Source organism: Ascidia mentula, chromosome 5 (assembly GCF_947561715.1).
Source record: "Ascidia mentula chromosome 5, kaAscMent1.1, whole genome shotgun sequence".
NCBI lineage: Eukaryota > Metazoa > Chordata > Ascidiacea > Phlebobranchia > Ascidiidae > Ascidia > Ascidia mentula.
In genome coordinates, this window is record NC_138570.1 from 10598629 (window position 1) to 10621516 (window position 22888).

Sequence of the window (22888 nt, forward strand, 5' to 3'; positions counted from 1 at the left end):
ATGAAACTCTGTTACGACACCAAGCGGTAGTATAAACATGAAACTGTTGTCGCTGTACACATACAAGTTTCGTGCTTGAAGATAATTTATTTTATTTGTTAACAACAGTTTTAGTCCCGCCTGACCCATACATCTCAAAAAACCTTATCGGAATTCATGCCAGGGTATGGAAGTAAGAAACTCTAAACTCTTGTCCAACCCTCAGACTCTGTACACCGTTATGGACAATTGGTTTGTTTGGTTTGTTTTACAAACCACTCACTTATAATGTAATGTTGAGTTGTGACAGATCTTAATTGGTATGAAATGATGTAACCATCATGTTCAGAAAAGAGATACAAATTGCTGTGCCATTTGCTGCAAAAAATCAATGTTTCCGTTAATGGTGTGATGATTTGCAAGCACAATAATTTGTATGTGTTATGTTTAGGTGCATAAACAAATGCAGCAAACAACATGTCAGGACAGGATATACACAACCAAGCCCAGTTTTTCCAACAAATGCAGCCGTCTCAAGCCTATCCGCTTCGGTTCCAAAATCAGACTACGTGTAATGGACTCATTACACGAACGTTTTAAGTGAGTAAGTCGTGATTGAACAGGGAGAGTAGTAACTTGATTTCGTGCCCGCCGTTGCATTTTGTAACGTTGACAGGAAATATGTTTTTTGTGCCCATTTCCCCTTTTGCCTGACATACCACATGAACTATTGCGTAATAAGCTTTATATTTCTCTTTATAGATGGATATGAAATGTGAAAATTTGCGACAGGACTAGGTCGTGGTACTTCAGTGGAGATTTTCTTTCGAAAAGCAGATACTTATAATCTAAAGTTATGTTAAGTATGGAGTTAGACTTTAACCTGCGGGGCAAAAATGACAACCACATAGAAACGACTTGTGGATGACTTTCTTTTAAAAAATGCGAAAAACTGCTACATGGAGTTACAACAATAAACATGAGAATAAATAAACACAAACACCGACAAAACCACAAAGATTATTGAGTCAGGCACCCATGGAGGAGAACCATTGATGCATTCCGCGCTCATGCAAGTCTTGCTGTGAATGCACCACGTACAGTTCCACTGGCTTGTTTGACACGACGAATTCCTACAACATGAATCAAAGGAATTTGTGCAAATTTTTAAGACCAGATTGTTTGGGCATCTGATGAGGAATTTTTTGGGGGTCTCTAACGTCGCAAGTACGGAATATTAAGATAATTCTTTAGTTATTTTTGGCAATTACAGATACATGTCTTTAAAAGATTTGTTATTATGTGACCCACAAAACCTATGGCCACTGTTCCGACCTGGCCGGCAAGATTCTGTTACAATATTCACACCAAACTGCACGGATGAGACCTTACAGGTCGAAACAATGGCCCTGTCTGCAGCTCACAGAAGTCATACTATCGGCTCCATCATGCTATATATAAGATGTGTCATGCTCAATATTTCTGACATTTCAATATTTCTGACATTTCAATAGTTTTTGCCATTTCTTCCCACTTACTTACAAAGTGTCATTAGGTTAATACCGTCTCACAAATTGAGATAAACGACTATGTATATGTAAATAATAATAAACAAACTCATCCTTACATGGACTGGTTGTTTATTCTTGTAACTAACTGACAATCGTACACAATTAACTGACGTTTGGATTCAGCCGTTATTCTGCCCTGGTATTCAATTGTTAATGTGACGTTGACGTGATCTGAACGAGAAATGAACAAAATGATTTAATGAACAAGATATATTTTGGTTACACTCTACCTTCATTGTGATTTGCGACCAGTGCGGAAAAAGATGATGGGTTGAAAGTGCAGCTTGGTTTGGTCGGAAAGTTGGTGACTGATGATGAATAGTTAAAGACATCGTGGCCCGCGTCATTTCCCGTAAAGCGACACGAATACGGATGAGGTTGTGAAACCAATCCAGTCCCTTCGAAAACCAAGTTTATCTGCAGCATAATATGAAATGAGGACAAAGCAAAGCTTTTGTTACAAATATTACATTGTAGAAGTAAAACCAACCTCTGATGGAGTGTGTATTTGTATTTGCTTGGGTTGGATAGTTGATACCGAAGGACAAAAAGACTGATTTAAATCCGTGCTCAGCCATTGACCGATATTGCACATTTGTTTCGATGTACACCTTTAACAATAATTTACGCACGCTTAACGCACTAATGAACATAAAATACGTATATAACCAAAAGCGTGTACTCACAAGCTCTGATGTATGCACCAACCGCAAAATGGATCCTGTGAAGACAAACATTCTCCACATGACATCAACGATACACAGTTTTCGAATTTTGTTCGAAAAACCTGCAAAAAGGTAAAGTTTCTTTACACGGAATCTACAGAGAAATTATAACTCCTACCTCCATCGGTGTTATGCCCAAAACAAACTGACCATTCTCATCAGTCCGCAAATCTTTTAAAATGGGCTGAGCGGAAACGGGGATTGTTTCGGAAACTACTGTCTTCCCTCCGCGGTTGTTGGCCTTAATGTTTTAAATCAGATAGTAAAGATTCCCATGATTCTTTATAATAACGAAATACAAAATTACCTTGAAAATCAAGCCCTGATTTGATCCAACAAATGCAACAGTTTTGTTTGAACTTTTCGTAACCACGAACGCAGACAAATCACCATACTTCGGGCCATCAAATAAAATAAAGTCACTCATTCTCGTCGGAATAAGTGAACGAACTCCAGCAATCGCCAAATGGGCTAGGAACTCCTTTGGAAAAGTACATTCGATCTAAAGAACATACAACTAAATTACTATGAATAAAGAAAACATACTATTATACGAAACATGCAACTAACCCATGCCGTTTTGGTTATCGGCAAAAGGGTGCAAGGCATGCTCTTTCCGTCTTTATTGATAAGTTCTGCAGTCATATTGTTGTCATTACGAAAGCAGAAACTGCGGGCACCATCAAGATGAACATTTATATCAGAGAGCTTTATCGCACACACAGCATGTTGGTTGATTGTTGCGTTTGAAAACAGAACGAAAAGCTTTCCTTGGCTGTATTGTGCCGCAGTAACGTTTGTAAATGTAACTCCATTAACACGACATGTAATTTCCGACTCAACATACGAATTAGGACCGTAGCTTGGAGCGCTCGAAACATTTCGGAAAATTTCGTGACATGTTCGAGAGATTCTTGCAAGTGGGGTACCTGACACCGATTTTCGAATTGTAAACAAGTGGTCAGCTGTAGACCACATGTATACAAATGATACTTTGTTCGCCTGGCCGTACTTTATGTATATTTTAGAATCGTCGACCAAAGTGAAATGATTCTTTGGAGTTTTCCCTACAGTAGGAAAATGGTAAGTTTTGATCGATGTTAATAAGCATTCGGCATCCATGTGGTTGTCACCAATTGTTTTTGCGCAGCCTGGTCGTATTTCGGCTGTTCCCAAGTACAACAAGTCTCTGTTGCCTTCGCTTTCACTTACCGCAGCGATCAAGGGAACATTTGGATTGCGAACAGAAAGAATGGAATTTGCAGGAGTTCCACATTTCAGATCGTTGGGGCTTAAAAAAGTTTGCGACACGTCTTGCGATTTCAGCAAATCACAGGTGCGATAGGCTGTTCCACATGCTACCACTTTGGTTCTGTCGGTAATCAGCACTTTGTTGTAGTTATCGACACAAAAGGGAGTCTGACTGCATGGTTGTTGTGGGCAAAAGAATGGGCCATTGCAATGGATACTGTCGTTTCCAGGTCCTGTATGAAACACAGACTTTAAGCCAAATTCACGGGAAGAAATCTGTAGAATAGCATTTGTAGTTCCAACGTAGATTGTCCCATTATTGACAACTATGGTTTGTGAAGATGGTATTGATGTTTCTGCAAACCGAAAAAACGCGACCTTTATTTCAGAAAGTAAAAGTAAAAAATGTCATATGTCAACAAGTTTTGCTGCCGGCAACATACCATTGCATAACGTGATGTTTCCATTGGTATACACATGTCGCAAGTTGATGATATCTGCTGCCAAGTCGGTTCTTAAGCGCTGGGCGCGTGCAACAAGGCATAAACACAAGAGACCACACCAACACAGCACGCCTGTTAATTTAGAAGCCATACTAACATGCTGAATTTGATTATGAGTACACAGGATTTCAAATACATGTGCTCCCTTATCACTAATCCTTCCTGAACAAATAGAACAAAATAGAACTGTTAAATAACGCCAGCTCGCCAGAGAAACAAGTAACCTACTGAGACTTGCTTGTTATGATCGGTTGGCCGAGAAAAAGGCAGCATCTCTGTCGAAGAGAAATATTTATGAAACTCTGTTACGACACCAAGCGGTAGTATAAACATGAAACTGTTGTCGCTGTACATTCGTGCTTGAAGATAATTTATTTTATTTGTTAACAACAGTTTCGGTCCCGCCTGATCCATACATCTTAAAAAACCTTATCGGGATTCTTGCCAGGGTATGAAAGAAAGAAACTCTAAACTCTTGTCCAACCCTCAGACTCTGTACACCGTTATGGACAATTGGTTTGTTTGGTTTGTTTTACAAACCACTCTCTTATTATGTAATGTTAAGTTGTGACAGATCTTAATTGGTATAAAATGATGTAACCATCATGTTCAGAACAGAAATACAAAATGCTGTGCCATTTGCTGCAAAAAATCAATGTTTCCGTTAATGGTGTGATGATTTGCAAGCACAATAATTTGTATGTGTTATGTTTGGTGCATAAACAAATGCAGCAAACAACATGTCAGGACAGGATATACACAACCAAGCCCAGTTTTTCCAACAAATCCAGCCGTCACAAGCCTATCCGCTTCGGTTCCAAAATCAGACTACGTGTAAAGGACTCATTACACGAACGTTTTAAGTGAGTAAGTCGTGATTGAACAGGGAGAGTATAGTAACTTGATTTCGTGCCCGCCGTTGCATTTTGGAACGTTGACAGGAAATATGTTTTTTGTGCCCATTTCCCCTTTTGTCTGACATACTACATGAACTATTGCGTAATAAGCTTTATATTTCTCTTTATTGATGGATATGAAATGTGATAGGTTTAATTGCGACAGGACAAGGTCGTGGTACTTCAGTGGAGATTTTCTTTCGAAAAGCAGATACTTATAATCTAAAGTTATGTTAAGTATGGGGTTAGACTTTAACCTGCGGGGCAAAAATGACAACCACAGAAACGACTTTCTTTTAAAAAATGCGAAAAACTGCTACATGGAGTTACAACAATAAACATGTGAATAAATAAACACAAACACCGACAAAACCACAAAGATTATTGAGTCAGGCACCCATGGAGGAGAACCATTGATGCACTCCGCGCTCATGCAAGTCTTGCTGTGAATGCACCACGTACAGTTCCACTGGCTTGTTTGACACGACGAATTCCTACAACATAAATCAAAGTGACTTTGTGCAAATTTTTAAGACCAAATTGTTTGGGCATCTTGATGAGGAATTTTTTGGGGGTCTCCAACGTCGCAAGTACGGTATATTAAGATAATTCTTTAGTTATTTTTGGCATTTACAGATACATGTCTTTAAAAGATTTGTTATTATGTGACCCACAAAACCTATGGCCACTGTTCCGACCTGGCCGGCAAGATTCTATTACAATATTCACACCAAGCTGCACGGATGAGACCTTACAGGTCGAAACAATGGCCCTGTCTGCAGCTTACAGAAGTCATACTATCGGCTCCATCATGCTATATATAAGATGTTTAATGTTCAATATTTCTGACATTTCAATAGTTTTTGCCATTTCTTCCCACTTACTTACAAAGTGTCATTAGGTTAATACCGTCTCACAAATTGAGATAAACGACTATGTATATGTAAATGTTAAGAAATAAACTCATCCTTACATGGACTGGTTGTTTATTCTTGGAACTAACTGACAATCGTACACAATTAACTGACGTTTGGATTCAGCCGTTATTCTGCCCTGGTATTCAATTGTTAATGTGACGTTGACGTGATCTGAACGAGAAATGAACAAAATGATTTAATGAACAAGATATATTTTGGTTACAATCTACCTTCATTGTGATTTGCGACCAGTGCGGAAAAAGATGATGGGTTGAAAGTGCAGCTTGGTTTGGTCGGAAAGTTGGTGACTGATGATGAATAGTTAAAGACATCGTGGCCCGCGTCATTTCCCGTAAAGCGACACGAATACGGATGAGGTTGTGAAACCAATCCAGTCCCTTCGAAAACCAGGTTTATCTGCAGCATAATATGAAATGAGGACAAAGCAAAGCTGTTGTTACAAATTTTTACATTGTAGAAGTAAATCCAACCTCTGATGGAGTGTGTATTTGTATTTGCTTGGGTTGGATAGTTGATACCGAAGGACAAAAGGACTGTTTTAAATCCGTGCTCAGCCATTGACCGATATTGCACATTTGTTTCGATGTACACCTTTAACAATAATTTACGCACGCTTAACGCACTAAAGAACATAAAATACGTATATAACCTAAACCGTGTACTCACAAGCTCTGATGTATGCACCAACCGCAAAAGGGATCTTGTGAAGACAAGCATTCTCCACATGACATCAACGATACACAGTTTTCGAATTTTATTCGAAAAACCTGCAAAAAGGTAAAGTTTCTTTACACGGAATCTACAGAGAAATTATAACTTCTACCTCCATCGGTGTTATGCCCAAAACAAACTGACCATTTTCATCAGTCCGCAAATCTTTTAAAATGGGCTGAGCAGAAACGGGGATTGTTTCGGAAACTACTGTCTTCCCTCCGCGGTTGTTGGCCTTAATATTATAAATTTGATAGTAAAGATTCACATGATTCTTTATAATAACGAAATACAAAATTACCTTGAAAATCAAGCCCTGGTTTGATCCAACAAATGCAACAGTTTTGTTTGAACTTTTCGTAACCACGAACGCAGACAAATCACCATACTTCGGGTCATCAAATAAAATAAAGTCACTCATTCTCGTCGGAATAAGTGAACGAACTCCAGCAATCGCCAAATGGCTTAAGTAATCCTTTGGAAAAGTACATTCGATCTAAAAAACATAGAACTAAATCACTTTGATTAAAGAAAAGTGACTATTATACGAAACATGCAACCAACCGATGACGTTTCGGTGTTCGACAAAGGGGTGCAATGCTTGCTTTTTCCGTCTTTATCAATAAGTTCTGCAGTCATATTGTTGTCATTGCGAAAGCAGAAACTGCGGGCACCATCAAGATGAACATTTATATCAGAGAGCTTTATCGCACACACAGCATGTTGGTTGATTGTTGCGTTTGAAAACAGAACGAAAAGCTTTCCTTGGCTGTATTGTGCCGCAGTAACGTTTGTAAATGTAACTCCATTAACACGACAAGTAATTTCCGACTCAACATACGAATGAGGACCGTAGCTTGGAGCGCTCGAAACATTTCGGAAAATTTCGTGACATGTTCGAGAGATTCTTGCAAGTGGGGTACCTGACACCGATTTTCGAATTGTAAACAAGTGGTCAGCGGTAGACCACATGTATACGAATGATACTTTGTTCGCCTGGCCGTACTTTATGTACTTTTTAGAATCGTCGACCAAACTGAAATGATTCTTTGGATATTTCCCTCCAGTAGGAAAATGGTAAGTTTTGATCGATGTTAATAAGCATTCGGCATCCACGTAGTTGTCACCAATTGTTTTTGCGCAGCCTGGTCGCATTTCGGCTGTTCCCAAGTACAACAAGTCTCTGTTGCCTTCGCTTTCACTTATCGCAGCGACCAAGGGAACATTTGGATTGCGAACAGAAAGAATGGAATTTGCAGGAGTTCCACATTTCAGATCGTTGGGGTTTAAAAAAGTTTGCAACATGTCTTGCGATTTCAGCAAATCACAGGTGCGATAGGCTGTTCCACATGCTACCACTTTGGCTCTGTCGGTAACCAGAACTTTGTTGTAGTTATCGACACAAAAGGGAGTCTGACTGCATGGTTGTTGTGGGCAAAAGAATGGGCCATTGCAATGGATACTGTCGTTTCCAGGTCCTGTATGAAACACAGACTTTAAGCCAAACTCACGGGAAGAAATCTGTAGAATAACATTTGTAGTTCCAACGTAGATTGTCCCATTATTTACAACTATGGTTTGTGAAGATGGTATTGATGTTTCTGCAAACCGAAAAAACGCGACCTTTATTTCAGAAAGTAAAAGTAAAAAATGTCATATGTCAACAAGTTTTGCTGCCGGCAACATACCACTGCATAACGTGATGTTTCCATTGGTATACACATGTCGCAAGTTGATGATATCTGCTGCCAAGTCGGTTCTTAAGCGCTGGGCGCGTACAACAAGGCATAAACACAAGAGACCACACCAGCACAGCACGCCTGTTAATGTAGAAGCCATACTACCATGCTGAACTTGATTATGAGTACAGGATTTCAAATTCATGTGCTCCCTTATCACAAAACCTTCCTGAACAAATATAACAAAATAGAACTGTTAAATAACGCCAGCTCGCCAGAGAAACAAGTAACCTACTGAGACTTGCTTGTTATGATCGGTTGGCTGAGAAAAAGGCAACATCTCTGTCGAAGAGAAATTTTTCCAAAATTCTGTTACGACACCAAGCGGTAGTATAACATGTAACTACTGTCGCTGTACACTTTAAAAGTTACGGATTGAAAAGAGAATTTATTGTAATTGGTGGCAACAGCTTCGGTCCCGCCTGACCCGTACATCTTAAAAACCTTATTGGAATTCTTGCTAGGTTTTAGAAACAAGAAACTGTAAACTCTAGTCCAACCCTCAGACGTTGGAAGATTGGTTTGTTTGGTGTGGTATCCACTCTTATAATGTAATGTTAAGTTGTGACAGATCTTTCTTGGTATAAAATGATGTAACCATAATGTTCAGAAAAGAGATTACAAATTGCTGTGCCATTTGCTGCTAAAAATCAATGTTTCCGTTAATGGTGTGATGATTTGCAAGCACAATAATTTGTATGTATTATGTTCAGGTGCAAAAACAAATGCAGAAAACAACATGTCAGGACAGGATATACACAACCAAGCCAGTTTTTCCAATAAATGCAGCCATCACAAGCCTATCCGCTTCGGTTCCAAAATCAGACTACGCGTAAAGGACTCATTACATGAACGTTCAAGTGAGTAAATCGTGATTGAACAGGGAGAGTAGTAACTTGATTTCGTGCCCGCCGTTGCATTTTGGAACGTTGACAGGAAAGATGTTGTGCCCATTTCCCCTTTTGCCTGACATACCACATGAACTATTGCGTAATAAGCTTTATATTTCTCTTTATTGATGAGTATGAAATGTGAAAATTTGCGACAGGACTAGGTCGTGGTACTTCAGTGAAGATTTTGTTTCGAAAAGCATATACTTATAATCTAAAGTTATGTTAAGTATGGGGTTAGAGTATACCCTGGGGCAAAAATGCAACCAAAGAAACGACTTATGGATGACTTTCTTTCAAAAAATGTGAAAAACTACTGCATGGAATTTCAACAATAAACACCGATTTTTTTGGGCATCTTGACGATGAATTTTTTGGGAGTCTTTAGTGTCGCAAGTGCGTAATATAAGAGAATTCTTTAGTTATATTGGGAAATTACTGACTCGTGTCTTTATAGATGTTTAATTCGGTGACCTGCAAGACCTATGACCACTGTTCTGACCTGGCCGGCTAGATTCTATTCCAATATTCACACCAAGCTGCACGGATGAGACCTTATAGGTCGAAACAATGGCCCTGTCTGCAGCTCACATAAGTCATACTATCGGCTCCATAATGCTATATATAAGATGTGTAATGTTCAATATTTTGGATATATGAACAGTTTTTGCCATTTTTTCCCGACGCAGAAATAAACACTAAAATTTCGCACATGTCAGGAAAAATCCTAATGTACGGCAACACTATAATAAATGGCACATGCAAATAACTGAGACACCATCCCTTGTCAAGACTCTTGTTGCAAATATTACATTGTAACACCATAAAATCGTTTCTGATTAAGTGTGTGTTGTATTTGCTTGGATTGGAAAGTTGATACCGAAAAATAATAAGAATAATTTACATCCGTACTCAACCATTGGCTGATGTTGCAAATTTGTTTCGACGTTCGCCTTTAACGATAACAACAATTTATGTACAAATTAAAATGAAATACGTTTTAAACCAAAACCGTTTACTCACAAGCTCTGATGTATGCATGAACCGCAAAAGGGATCTTGTGAAGACAAGCATTCTCCACATGACATCAAAGATACACAGTTTCGAATTTGATTCGAAAAACCTGCAAACAGGTGTTATGCATTTAATCGGAGCGAGCGCTGAGCACATGCAACAAGGCATACACAAACGAGTATCAAATTCGAAACTGTATAAACAAACGAATATTTAAACACTTACACATGTTGGGTCGTGTGCTCCCCTAAATATTTTCCGAACAAATGGGACAAAATGCAATTGTTTTTAGTATCCAACTCGCAGAAAAATCGTGTGATCGCTAAAAATTTGTTGTGTAAGAAATTTTTTTTCGAAAGTCGTGCTCATGTTTTATTCCTGGGATATATAAACCATAATAACAAAGCAAAAAATATAATGTTAATGTCTCTTTTAGATGGAGTTTGGTGAAAAATATGGATTTGCATTGACAACTTTTGGGGCGATTTCGTAGTCCACGTTTAACGATGTTATCCGGCGAGAGTTTTTGATCTACAGAAGGTTTTTCCCAGGTTTAGGAATCAGGGTAATTAGCCTTGACGTCTTTGACGTTAAAATTCCACCCTTTCAACCATGAACCTTCACGCATGCAGGAAAGCTAAAGCTAATATTCCACAAAAGCGGGCATTTTCGTAACTCAGTTAGTTCACCACAGTGATGTTGGCCACAGCTTTCTGCCTTGATTTTTATATCGCCCTAATTTTGGCACACAACCCCTGTGTACAATTCGCTGGAAAACCGGCTAGACCTGGCGATTTGTTTTGAAGAATTTCGCTTCTGTTCTGGCTTGTTCGCAGGCAGTTTTGGGCAGAGAAAGCTTGTCTTATTTGAGATTTTACGGGTTTCTCATAAAGGTGATTATCAAGAGCTAAAAAGTTTATTGAGTATATTATCGAGACTAGTAATTACATTTCCGTCAACCATTGGTATAAAGATGTTAATTGTCAGCGTGTCGTTTGTATAATGGGCCAAAGAAATAAAAGACATAGATACGTCACCAATTGGTTGTACCAAGGAAAGAAAGGCTGCCACTAGTGGGAGTGGTTGTTGGACTTAAAAAGCCATATAGGGCTGTAACGTTACGGCTCATTCTAGGTCTGACGCTCGCGCGAGCAGGAGCGAAGATGACAGACAAGACAAGTTTTGCGCAGGCAGTAAACAAGAAAGCGGCAAGTTTTAAAAGGCCAAACTGTTTATCTATGCGTTCTGAGAAATTCCAAAAAAGAGATGAGTTACTTACTTTCCTGAAGAGCGTGAACTACTCGGTTAAAAAATTGGTTGGTATAGCTGACATGCGAGGAAACAACCTAGACATTACATGTACAAGCAGAGAAAATGTTATTGAGCTTTATGGCATACTGGTTGATAACGAAGATATTAAATATGTCCGACTGTATGAAAGCGACAAAATTAATGTTGCGATCGGATGGGTGCCTATTCCATTTCCTAACGAATACCTAGTCGACGAACTAACAAAGAAATATGGAAAGGTCCAAAGAATTACCCATAGAAAAGATAAAGAAGGGCTCTTGACCGGAATGAGAGTGGTCCAAATGAATTTAAACGAAGTAGAAGAAAACCCGATACCAAGCTACATTAGAATTGACAATTTCGAATTTTATGTTACCTATCATGGGCAAATTTTTACCTGCAAGTATTGTGGAGGAAAAGGACACAAACAAGCAAACTGTCCAACTAGAAAACAGGATTTCCCAGATTTAGGTGCACAAATACAAAATAACCAAACACCACACCGAAACGCCGCAAAAACCAAAAAGTCTGATAACAGAGACCCAACTGATAAGAGGGCTGCAAAACACGCAGCAACTGACGACGAGGCTCCAGAGAACTCCACAGGAGGTACCTTCAAGCAACATGAAAGAGAAAGGCAAGCAAGTACTCCTCTTAAAGGTAATAGCAAAAAGAGAAGTCTGAGAAGCCCGGAGGGGCCGAAAAGCAATAACAGTAGAGGCGTTGGAATTCTACTAGACAAGTCAACTTCGCAACATACAAATAACGTTCGAGTAGACCAAGATGGCCGATACATAATGGTTGAAATGTCAATCAATGCTATTGAACTGGTCCTTGTCAATGTCTACGGACCAAACAGGGACGAACCGGAATTTATAGATAACTTGTTTTCATCACTAAACAATTTCTCAAATGCCCATGTCATTTTAGGCGGAGATTTTAACTTAGTATTGAACGACAATCTCGACAAATCGGGTACCGATAAACATGCTAACCGGAATGCGAAGAAAAAGTTAGAGCAATATGCAAATCTAGGAAACTTGCAAGATATATTTCGACAAAAAAATCCAAATCTGCAGAAATACTCGAGATTTCAGAAAAATCCATACGCCGCCGCACGTATTGATTTCTTTTTGTTAGATAAACAACTCACTTCTAATGTTACAAATGCCGATATCGACCCGGGAATATTGTCAGACCATTGTATGATAACGTTACAACTTGATACCAACCCTCCGTCCCGCGGAAGAGGATACTGGAAGCTCAATGTATCCCTGCTCGATGATACCAACTATAGAGAGAAAATAGTTAAAGTAGTCACCAACTTCGAAAGCGAAAATCCACCAAATGATACAAATCCACATACAAGGTGGGACACACTAAAAGCCGTGATTAGGGGGGAAACAATTCGTTACGCCTCAAACGCTAAAAGAAACAGATTAGCAACCCTACATGAATTCGAAAATCGTATGAAAAAAGTGCAAGATACTTTAACTAAAAAGGGGGAAGACGAACGTTTACTAACCGAGTTAGCGCAACTTAAGGACAAATTAAACGAATTTCTTGTGCGCCAAACTAAAAGCGCCATCGTCAGAAGCAGAGCACGTTGGGCCGAAGACGGGGAAAAAAATACTAAATACTTTTTAAACTTAGAGAAACGGCACAACCAAAAGAAAACCATCGATAAATTAAGGTCGGGAAACGGGATTATAACAGACCAGAAGCTTATCTTGTCTGATCTTGTTAATTTTTACGAAGAGCTATACAAACAAAACCCAAACAATCTGGATAGTAGTGCCACCGCTGGTAAATTAGCAAACCTTGATCTACCAAAATTAACAAATGAACAAGCCATCGAATTAGATGCAGAAATTACGGAAAAAGAGTTTTACATGGCGCTTATGCAAATGGCAAAAAATAAATCTCCCGGATTAGATGGTTTTCCTGCAGAATTTTATTTAACCTTTTGGAGTAACTTGAAAAACATGTTTATGGCAGCTTGGAAATATACAACGGCAACTGGAGCGCTCTCTAACACGCAAGTGCAGGGGGTGGTAACATTAATACCAAAACCTGGAAAAGACTCTCTCCTACCGGCAAGTTACAGGCCGATAACACTACTGAACGTAGATTATAAAATTGCCTCCAAAGTCATAAATACGCGATTAAAATCGGTTTTGAACCAACTAATTTCTCCCAGTCAAAACGGTTTTATACCTGGTAGATATATTGGTACGAACATTCGCCTTTTGTTCGACGTAATCGATTTCGCAGATTTTCGTAATATCCCTGGTGCGATACTGTCCTTGGACATATACAAGGCATTTAATACCATAAGCTGGGACTTCATCTACGAGGTGCTCAAAATATTTGGGTTTGGCAATAAAATTTTATCCTGGATCAAATGCCTTTACAGGAAACCGACCGGTATTATAGTAAACAACAACCACTTGTCGCCGGAATTCACAATAAAACGAGGTGTAAGGCAAGGAGATCCACTTTCTCCTACCCTTTTTGTTTTATGCATAGAATGTCTTGCGAGCGCACTTAAAAAGGCCAACTTTCAAGGCATTCCAATCAATCAACACGAATTTAAAATCTCAATGTTTGCAGATGATACGATCGTTTTTTTAAAGGGAGATGAGGACGACTTTCATAAGGTATTTAAAGTAATAGAAGAGTTTGGAGAATTGTCAGGGTGCAAATTAAACATGAATAAGTCCGTCGCCTTTTTCATAGGTTCAAAAAGAAATGAACGTGTCAAACCTATGGAAAATGAAGGATTGTCATGGCCCGAGAATGTAATAAAATATCTTGGGGTAGAAATACCAATCAAAACAAATGACAACAATGTTATGGTAAACAGGAACTTTAATCCCACTCTTAAACAAATCCAAGTGGTATTAAATCTCTGGTCGTCAAGAAGCTTGACACTACTCGGAAAGACAACAATTATTAAATCTCTGGTAATTCCAATTTTAACGTATAAATTCAGTGTATTACCGATAATCTTAACCAACGATCTTATTTCAAAAATCAAGCGACCAATATTTAAATTTCTTTGGGGGTCGAAGTGGGAAAGAGTTAAGAGAGACAATATGTTTGGATGTAGACGAAGGCGGCCTCGGCGTAATCGATGTTGAAAACTACCTCCTTGCACTAAACTTAAAATGGTTTAGAAAACTCCATGACGACAAGATTAATGAAACTTGGAAGGTGATAGAAAAGCCGCTTTGCAACGAAAATTGGTTGGAGGCAATTTTAAATGGAAATGCAAAAGTTGAGTCTTCACGGTTAAAGCGAATTTTACCCCTACGTTCCCTACGAGCCACCGTAGGAGCTTGCAAAAACCTCTTTACAACGCTAGGCTTACAACAGAACAATCGTCCATTATGGTTCAATGCCAAAGTTAAATACCACGCAAAACCCGGGTTCATGAATGCATGTATTAAAGCGGGAATTTTATTTCAAATAGACATACTTAACACAAACGGAGAGTATCTTGCATATGATACGATTGCAAAAAATTACGGCTTAACGCCCAATAATAAGGATTTCGTGGAATTTATCAAGCTTGTCTCAAAATTTCCCCCCGAGTGGGATATGGAGTGTGTCCCACCGCACAATTCCATTGTCAAAACTTTAATTCAGACGTTGCATGCTGTAGATTCCCAAACCCGATTTCGTTAGTTCTTTCCATTACGTTTTCTATGTTTGGCACAACTTCCGTTATTGCGTCACAAAGGCTGCGCAGTAGCCGTGCGCGTGCAGACCGCATGGTTGTGTTTTTTCTTGGCTAGTTGTGTTACCAGTTATTGTGGTATCTTTAATAATAATGATTCTATTTGAATAAGCAAAACTGCGAAATAGTTTGTTTACTGTGCCTTGCAGCAATTGAAACTTTACTGGATTATAATAATGCTACTGAAAATGTGTTGTCACGACGGACAATTCTCTGAATAAGATCGGTCGCAAAACAGTTCGGTGAGTGCAATTGATTTTGCTATAGTGTAAATTTGTTTACGTATTGATTGTACAATTGCGTTTCTTTACTAGAAACCGCTCCCGTTCCGGCGCCGTGACTTTGCGCCCGTCATTCATTTCACATTGAATACAACTGTGTTTTGTGTCCTGTACTTGGTGACTACCTGGGAAGCTAGGAGCGCGTTTCGAGACATTTTGTGCTGAACCGCTGTGCAACGTGTAGCGTTACCGATCGGCTAGAAAAAGCACGTTACATACAAGTTTCGAACTGTCATTGTTACAACCGTTTGTGACGTCACAACATGCCTGTCCTGACAAAGAAGAAGAGAAAACGGCTTGGCTGTGCATTAAAACAGTTACAAGATGACTACCTCGATGCTGAGAGGGTGATGCTCAACCGCGAAAAGGAAAAACTGCAAGAAGCGTTGCTTGCCGTAGAAGCAAGCTACACCGAGGTTATGAACCTGTGTGAAGATATGTCTGATGAGGCCACAATGCCGGGAAGCGTGTCTCGAAAAAGGGATTGTGTTCGAGGCAAGAACGAATTTGACACTCGCGTCAGGCAGTGGCTGCGAGACATTTCAACACCGGTGCCTGTCTCCGAAGCTGGTAGCCGTTCACCGCCCGCAAGTAGAACGTCGAAACCATGTGAATCCACTATTCACACTGGGAGCGTAAGATCTTCTAGGAGCTCGACATACAGTATTAAGTTAAAGGAAAGTCGTGTGAAGCTAAATCTTGCTCGTTTAGCACGCAAGCAAGATGAAGAACGAAAAGAAGAGGAATTAAAACAAGCCGAGTTCACTCTTGAACGAGAACTAGATAAAAGAAAATTGGAAGCTGAAATCGCTGATCGCGAATCTCAACGGAAGTTAGAATTAGCAGAAGCCGAACTGAACGCATGGGAAGAAGTTGGGAGTGTTTGTTCGTTAAAATACGAACCCCGAAAAGACACAGTGTGTCCCAAGGTTCCTGAAGAATTAGTGATCGAAGATCCTAAACCAAATGAAATAAAGTTCAAGGAATTCGAACGTCCTAGTCGCCAAAAGGTACCACGTGATAATATTTACTCGCCACATAACGGACATACCTCTACGACACAATTTAGACCACATTATACGGAGGTTGGTGAACGTTTTCTGCCAAAACCACAAATAACAAAGTTAGATGGGGACCCTATGGACTATTGGTCATTTGCAAATCGATACAAAATTCATATTGCTAGCAGATTGGACTGTGATGATTTAAGACTTACGTACTTGCTGCAACATTGCACGCCGAGTGTCAATGAAAAGCTGAGGCACTATACGTCATCCTCAAACCCTGATGGGAGGAGAGGAGTTCAATTTACCGGAAGTGACGCTACTTGACGAAATACCTGTTCCGCCTGAGCATGTCCCAAAGTTTGGAACATCTGTTCGTCCCAAGCATCTGCAGGGAGTGCATTTACCGCAAATCAAAGGTGGGTCTGTCACATTACTTATTGGTACAGACAACTACTTAGTTCATCGATGTTTGGAGAGTCGGTTCTCTCCTGATCCGGAGTACCCGGACGCTGTCAAAACGCCTCTGGGTTGGTTGCTAAGAGGTTATGCTCCACAGAAAACCCCCAGGGGCTGTAGTTTTCTGTTGCAGGGAATTGAACGTTTCAATCCCTTTGATAACATCGATGACGTCATCGTGACCGATGATGGTGAAACTTACCCCATGCGAAGTGGTGATTTGGGGGATGCTGAATCCTTCCTACAGTGGCTCCGGAGCAACAGGGAAGCAATGGAGTTTGGATTGAAGTTTTCAGCGGAGGACGTCATTGCATATGACATCATGACCAAGCAAGTGGAACACAAAGATGGACATTACCAGCTGCCACTGTTGTGGCGAAATTCGGCAGATATTCTTCCCAACACTTTGAAATTGGCACAGAAACGACTGTCTGGTCTTAAGAAGCGTTTGTCGCATGATGCAAGTTTAAGTCAAAGGTATGTACAGCAGATGCAAATCCTTCTGGATAAGGGTTATGCCGAACGGGTACCAGAAGAAGAAATTAGTACTGACGGTCGGAAGTGGTACCTTCCTCACCATCCCGTGGTCAACCCAAAGAAGCCGGAAAAGCTTCGGATCGTTTTTGACTGTGCCGCAAAGTGCGACGGTAACTCTATAAACGATCACTTGATGAAAGGACCAGACTTGATAAACTCGTTGGTTGGAGTGCTTTTGAGATTCCGCAAAGAAGCCGTGGCTTTGGTTGCGGACATAGAAACCATGTTCCACCAAGTACGCGTCACACAGCAGGATCGTGACGCCTTCAGATTCCTGTGGTGGCCAGGAGGCGACACACTAAAGGACCCTGTGCCGCACCGAATGACTGTTCATTTATTTGGCGCAAAGTCGTCCCCAAGCTGCGCCACATTCTGCCTACGTGAAACTGCACGTGAATTTGGGAAGTTTTTTGATCCTCGTGTCACCGAGGTCGTGAGAAAAAACTTTTATGTGGACGATTGTTTATTATCAATCCCCACAGAAGCAATGGGAATGAAAATGGTGGAAAAATTAAGAAGTTTGCTGTCCATGGGAGGTTTCAGGCTGACAAAATGGTTGTCATCGAGTGACGCTGTGACGACCTCTGTTCCTAATGAGGAAAGGTCCAAATCAATCCAGAACATTCCGCTTGGCGGAGAGGTACAGGAACGTGTTCTGGGAATCAGCTGGCGTCTTCCAGAGGACGAATTTGGATTTAATGTCGTCCTGCCGGACAAACCGATCACGCGACGTGGAATGCTCTCTGTGACAAACTCCTTGTTTGACCCCCTTGGATTCGTTGCACCCGTGGTCCTAGAAGCTCGATTGATCTACAGGGGGGTGTGTTAACAGAAGATTGGATGGGACGATGTCGTGCCGACCACGGATCAAGCCAGGTGGCGAAAATGGCGAGAAAGCCTCTGTGAGCTTTGTGAGGTAAGAATACCTCGTTTTTATCGAATGACCACCAATGCGTCCAAAGTACAGTTACATGTTTTTGCTGACGCTTCGTCAGAAGCACGAGGTTGTGCTTGTTACCTGAGGTCAGTAGATGACCGCTCGAACGTTACGTGCTCGCTGGTGATGGGCAAATCACTGCTTTCCGGTTCAGGAAGGCAAACCATACCACGACTGGAACTGGAGGCTGCTTTGGATGCAGTGAAAATGTCACGAACAGTGAAGGAGGAACTTGATTTAGAAGACTGTCCTTGTCTGTTTTGGACAGACTCATCCATTGTGCTGCAGAGTTTGCACGCCGACAGCAAGAACTTTCCTATATTTTCGCGAAATCGAATTACACAGATTTTGAATCACTCATGTGTCCATGATTGGATGCACGTACCAACCGACGAGAACCCGGCTGATGCAGCGTCTCGCGGTGTCACTGCCAATGCACTGTGCAGTGGAATGTGGTTAACCGGACCTGAGTTTCTGCGAAAGACACCCGACCAGTGGCCAAATCGATTTACTAAGAAACCAACTACTGCTGAGGTCTACAAAAGCTTTGACTTGGAAAGAATCAAGGCGGATGTTTTCCTCACAACGCTCGAAGAAAAAGGCACTGATCGTTTGATTGGCTATTTTTCGTCACTACATCGTTTGAAGCTGGCAACTGCATGGTTGCTCAGGTTTAAACGCTACTTGTACTGTAAAGCGAAAAAGAAAGAGGTGACCGTGTCACACTCGCCTATATCCGTTGACGAATTAATAATTGCTGAGTCAGAACTTGTCAAGTTTGTGCAGCGTCAGCACTTTGCTGACTGGCTTGCATCGCTACCAACGGGTAAACTGCTGCCAAAATCTGCGCTCTATAGGCTCGACCCTATATTGAAGGACGACATACTTCGTGTTGGCGGCAGACTCGACAACGCGAGGTTGTGCTACGAAACAAGGCATCCGGCGATTCTGCCCAATGATTGTCGCCTAACGGAATTAATTGCCCAAGAAATTCACGCCCAAGGTGCGGGGCATTCTGGTATCAACTACACATTGAGTTTGTTGTGCCAGCGCTACTGGATAGTGAACGCCCGAGCGACTGTTCGTCGGGTTATGCGCCATTGCTTGTTTTGCCGACGAAGAAATGCTAGGCCAGGTCAGCAGCTGATGGCTGACCTGCCTCCGTCCAGATTGCAGGTTGACGAACCACCATTCTCACACGTCGGTGTGGACTATTTCGGACCTTTGCTGATCAGACAACGCAGATGCGAAATTAAAAGGTACGGATGTCTGTTTACGTGTATGACGACACGCGCTGTTCATCTAGAAGTTGCTGCCGACCTAACTACAGACGCCTTTTTGAACGTCTTGAGGCGATTTCTTGCACGACGTGGTCCAATATCACACATTTACTCGGATAATGGAACCAATTTCGTCGGAGCAAACCGCGTTATGAAGGAAGACGTGGAGAAATGGAACCAAAATCAGATCTGCGACTACCTGCGCCAGCGGAAGGTGAAGTGGTCGTTCAACCCACCAGGAGCAAGCCACATGGGTGGAGTGTGGGAACGGATGATCAGAACCGTCCGAAGAATTATGATGGCGATTTATCCTGAGGGAAAACTAGACGATGACGCCCTACACACGTTGCTGTTGGAAGTGGAGAACATCGTAAATTCACGACCACTAACTGAAGTCCCCCTGGATGTCGGTGAGGACATGCCCTTGACGCCAAACCACCTATTACGAATTAACCCATCTGTGGGACTGCCGCCGACGATTACCTACCCGAGCGATTGCTACGCCAGACGCCGATACCGCCTGGTTCAACATGTTGCCGATGAGTTTTGGCAACGATGGCTGAGGGAGTACCCCCGGACAATCATCTCCAGACAAAAATGGCACACCCGAAAAAGTAACTTTTCCAAAGGTGATGTTGTGCTACTCGTCGATGATTCTGCTCCACGATGTCGATGGCCTCTCGGTAGAGTTACCGAACTATTCCATGACAAACACCAGGTGGTGAGGATCGTTGAAGTGAAGACGGCCGGCGGCGTCCTCAGGAGACCCATCACTAAACTCTGCGTGTTAATCCCTGCCGCACAGGATGAGACTGAACTGAAAACTGTTTGTGAATCTTTGTGTTGATGTAAAATTGGTACAATGCCCAATTTTGGGGGGGAGGATGTAGATTCCCGAACCCGATTTCGTTAGTTCTTTCCATTACGTTTTCTATGTTTGGCACAACTTCCGTTATTGCGTCACAAAGGCTGCGCAGTAGCCGTGCGCGTGCAGACCGCATGGTTGTGTTTTTTCTTGGCTAGTTGTGTTACCAGTTATTGTGGTATCTTTAATAATAATGATTCTATTTGAATAAGCAAAACTGCGAAATAGTTTGTTTACTGTGCCTTGCAGCAATTGAAACTTTACTGGATTATAATAATGCTACTGAAAATGTGTTGTCACGACGGACAATTCTCTGAATAAGATCGGTCGCAAAACAGTTCGGTGAGTGCAATTGATTTTGCTATAGTGTAAATTTGTTTACGTATTGATTGTACAATTGCGTTTCTTTACTAGAAACCGCTCCCGTTCCGGCGCCGTGACTTTGCGCCCGTCATTCATTTCACATTGAATACAACTGTGTTTTGTGTCCTGTACTTGGTGACTACCTGGGAAGCTAGGAGCGCGTTTCGAGACATTTTGTGCTGAACCGCTGTGCAACGTGTAGCGTTACCGATCGGCTAGAAAAAGCACGTTACACATGCATTGAACAAAACAAAAGATATATATTCCATTCTGAAAAATAAAGCCTCTAAACCAAAAGCACAAGACATCTGGGACAAAAGGTTAGGGGAAGACACCCCATGGCCACTTGTTTACAAGAACGTCTACAAATCAACCATAGAAACCAAATTAAGAAGCTTCCAAATTAAATTAAATCTCAATGCCGTTACAACCAACAACCAACAAACAACTACATTCTTTTAGGAAAGTAATTAGTAACATGTGCGTTTTCTGCAAAAAGCAAGTGGAAACTGTGTGTCATCTTTTTTGTTCATGCCCCATTGTAAATGTATACTGGGAGGATGTAATTTCATATTTAAGTGCTAGAATAAGACAAAATTTAATTTTAACAGATGCAGAAAAACTTTTTGGAATGCATTCTGATTTGCCAAGTCAACTTTTTATAAATTGTGCGTTGTTATGCGCCAGATATGTGATTTACAGTAGCAAATACGCGGAAACGAACCCGACCTTAACGAAATTTGTGCTTTTTTTGAAGAATCTACGTAACTGTGAATTTAACCTAGCAAAAAAAAGAAATACTTTATATTTGCATAAAAGTAAATGGTCGCATACTGTCTAAAGTACTCAACGTAATTTGTCATGTTTTTTTTAACTTTTCGCTATGCTCCCTTTGGCTCTGCTTCTTATGTGTATTGTGGTAGCGTAATTGTGTAAAATAAATGTCAAAAAAAAGTAACGTTACGGCTAACATAGGTAAGCGTCCAAGATCAGTAAACTGGACAAAATCGGTAACCTAAACACGTGACTGCAGCGGCAAACAGGGATGGGGTACATATTTTCATCCAAGGGGAGTAATTGAAATCATTTAACCTGTACTGCGTCATCGATAGGTAACTTCATTAATTGTTACGGGAATCACGCTATACCTTGCACTGTGTCCATGATAGGCAAGTTTGTTAAACGTAAGAGTAGTCAAGCTATACCTTGCACTGTGTCCATGATAGGTAAGTTTGTTAAACGTTAAGGTAGTCACGCTATACCTTGCACTGTGTCCATGATAGGTAAGTTTGTTAAACGTTAAGGTAGTCAAGCTATACATTGCACTATGTCCATCATAGGTAAGTTCGTTAATTGTTAGGGTAGTCACGCTATACCTTGCACTATGTCCATGATAGGTAAGTTTGTTAAACGTTAGGGTAGTCACGCTATACCTTGCACTATGTCCATGATAGGTAAGTTTGTTAAACGTTAAGGTAGTCACGCTATACCTTGCACTATGTCCATGATAGGTAAGTTTGTTAAACGTTAAGGTAGTCACGCTATACACTGCACTATGTCCAACATAGGCAAGTTCGTTAATTGTTAGGGTAGTCCCTTTATACCTTGGATTGTGACGCAATAAGTAGCTTTGTTCAACGTTAGGGTAGTCACGCTATACCTTGCACTATGTCCATCATAGGTAAGTTCGTTAATTGTTCAACGTTTAACAAAGTTACCCATCATGGACATAGTGCAAGGTATAGCGTGACTACCTTAACGTATAACAAAGTTACCTATCGTGGACACAGTGCAAGGTATAAAGTAAATGATTTCAATTACCCCTCTTGGATGAAAATATATACCCCATCCCTGTTTGCCGCTGCAGTCACGTGTTTAGGTTACTGATTTTGTCCAGTTTACTGATCTTGGAC

The 22888-nt window shown here is 40.9% G+C and overlaps 3 protein-coding genes across 3 annotated transcripts; 1 reads left to right on the top strand and 2 right to left on the bottom strand.

Moving 5' to 3' along the window:
* Positions 1-772: 772 nt before the first annotated feature.
* On the bottom strand, positions 773-4358 carry LOC145902026 (plexin-A4-like). The gene is made up of 10 exons (XM_082989863.1): positions 4258-4358; positions 3970-4191; positions 2846-3882; positions 2583-2777; positions 2394-2516; positions 2237-2337; positions 2041-2161; positions 1781-1967; positions 1607-1721; positions 773-1112 (listed from the first exon to the last, which is right to left on the bottom strand). The coding sequence occupies exons 2-10, from the start codon at positions 4118-4120 to the stop codon at positions 935-937; spliced, it is 2208 nt and encodes a 735-aa protein (XP_082845989.1). The 5' UTR covers positions 4121-4191; positions 4258-4358; the 3' UTR covers positions 773-934.
* An 830-nt stretch (positions 4359-5188) lies between these two features.
* LOC145902027 (plexin-B2-like) lies at positions 5189-7530 on the bottom strand. Its single transcript, XM_082989864.1, has 8 exons — positions 7139-7530; positions 6876-7070; positions 6687-6809; positions 6530-6630; positions 6334-6454; positions 6073-6259; positions 5899-6013; positions 5189-5419 (listed from the first exon to the last, which is right to left on the bottom strand). The coding sequence occupies exons 1-8, from the start codon at positions 7211-7213 to the stop codon at positions 5242-5244; spliced, it is 1095 nt and encodes a 364-aa protein (XP_082845990.1). The 5' UTR covers positions 7214-7530; the 3' UTR covers positions 5189-5241.
* A 10940-nt stretch (positions 7531-18470) lies between these two features.
* Positions 18471-20594, top strand: LOC145902894 (uncharacterized). The gene has a single exon (XM_082990982.1). It carries the CDS (start codon positions 18471-18473, stop codon positions 20592-20594), a length of 2124 nt encoding a protein of 707 aa, XP_082847108.1.
* The last annotated feature ends 2294 nt before the right edge of the window (positions 20595-22888 follow it).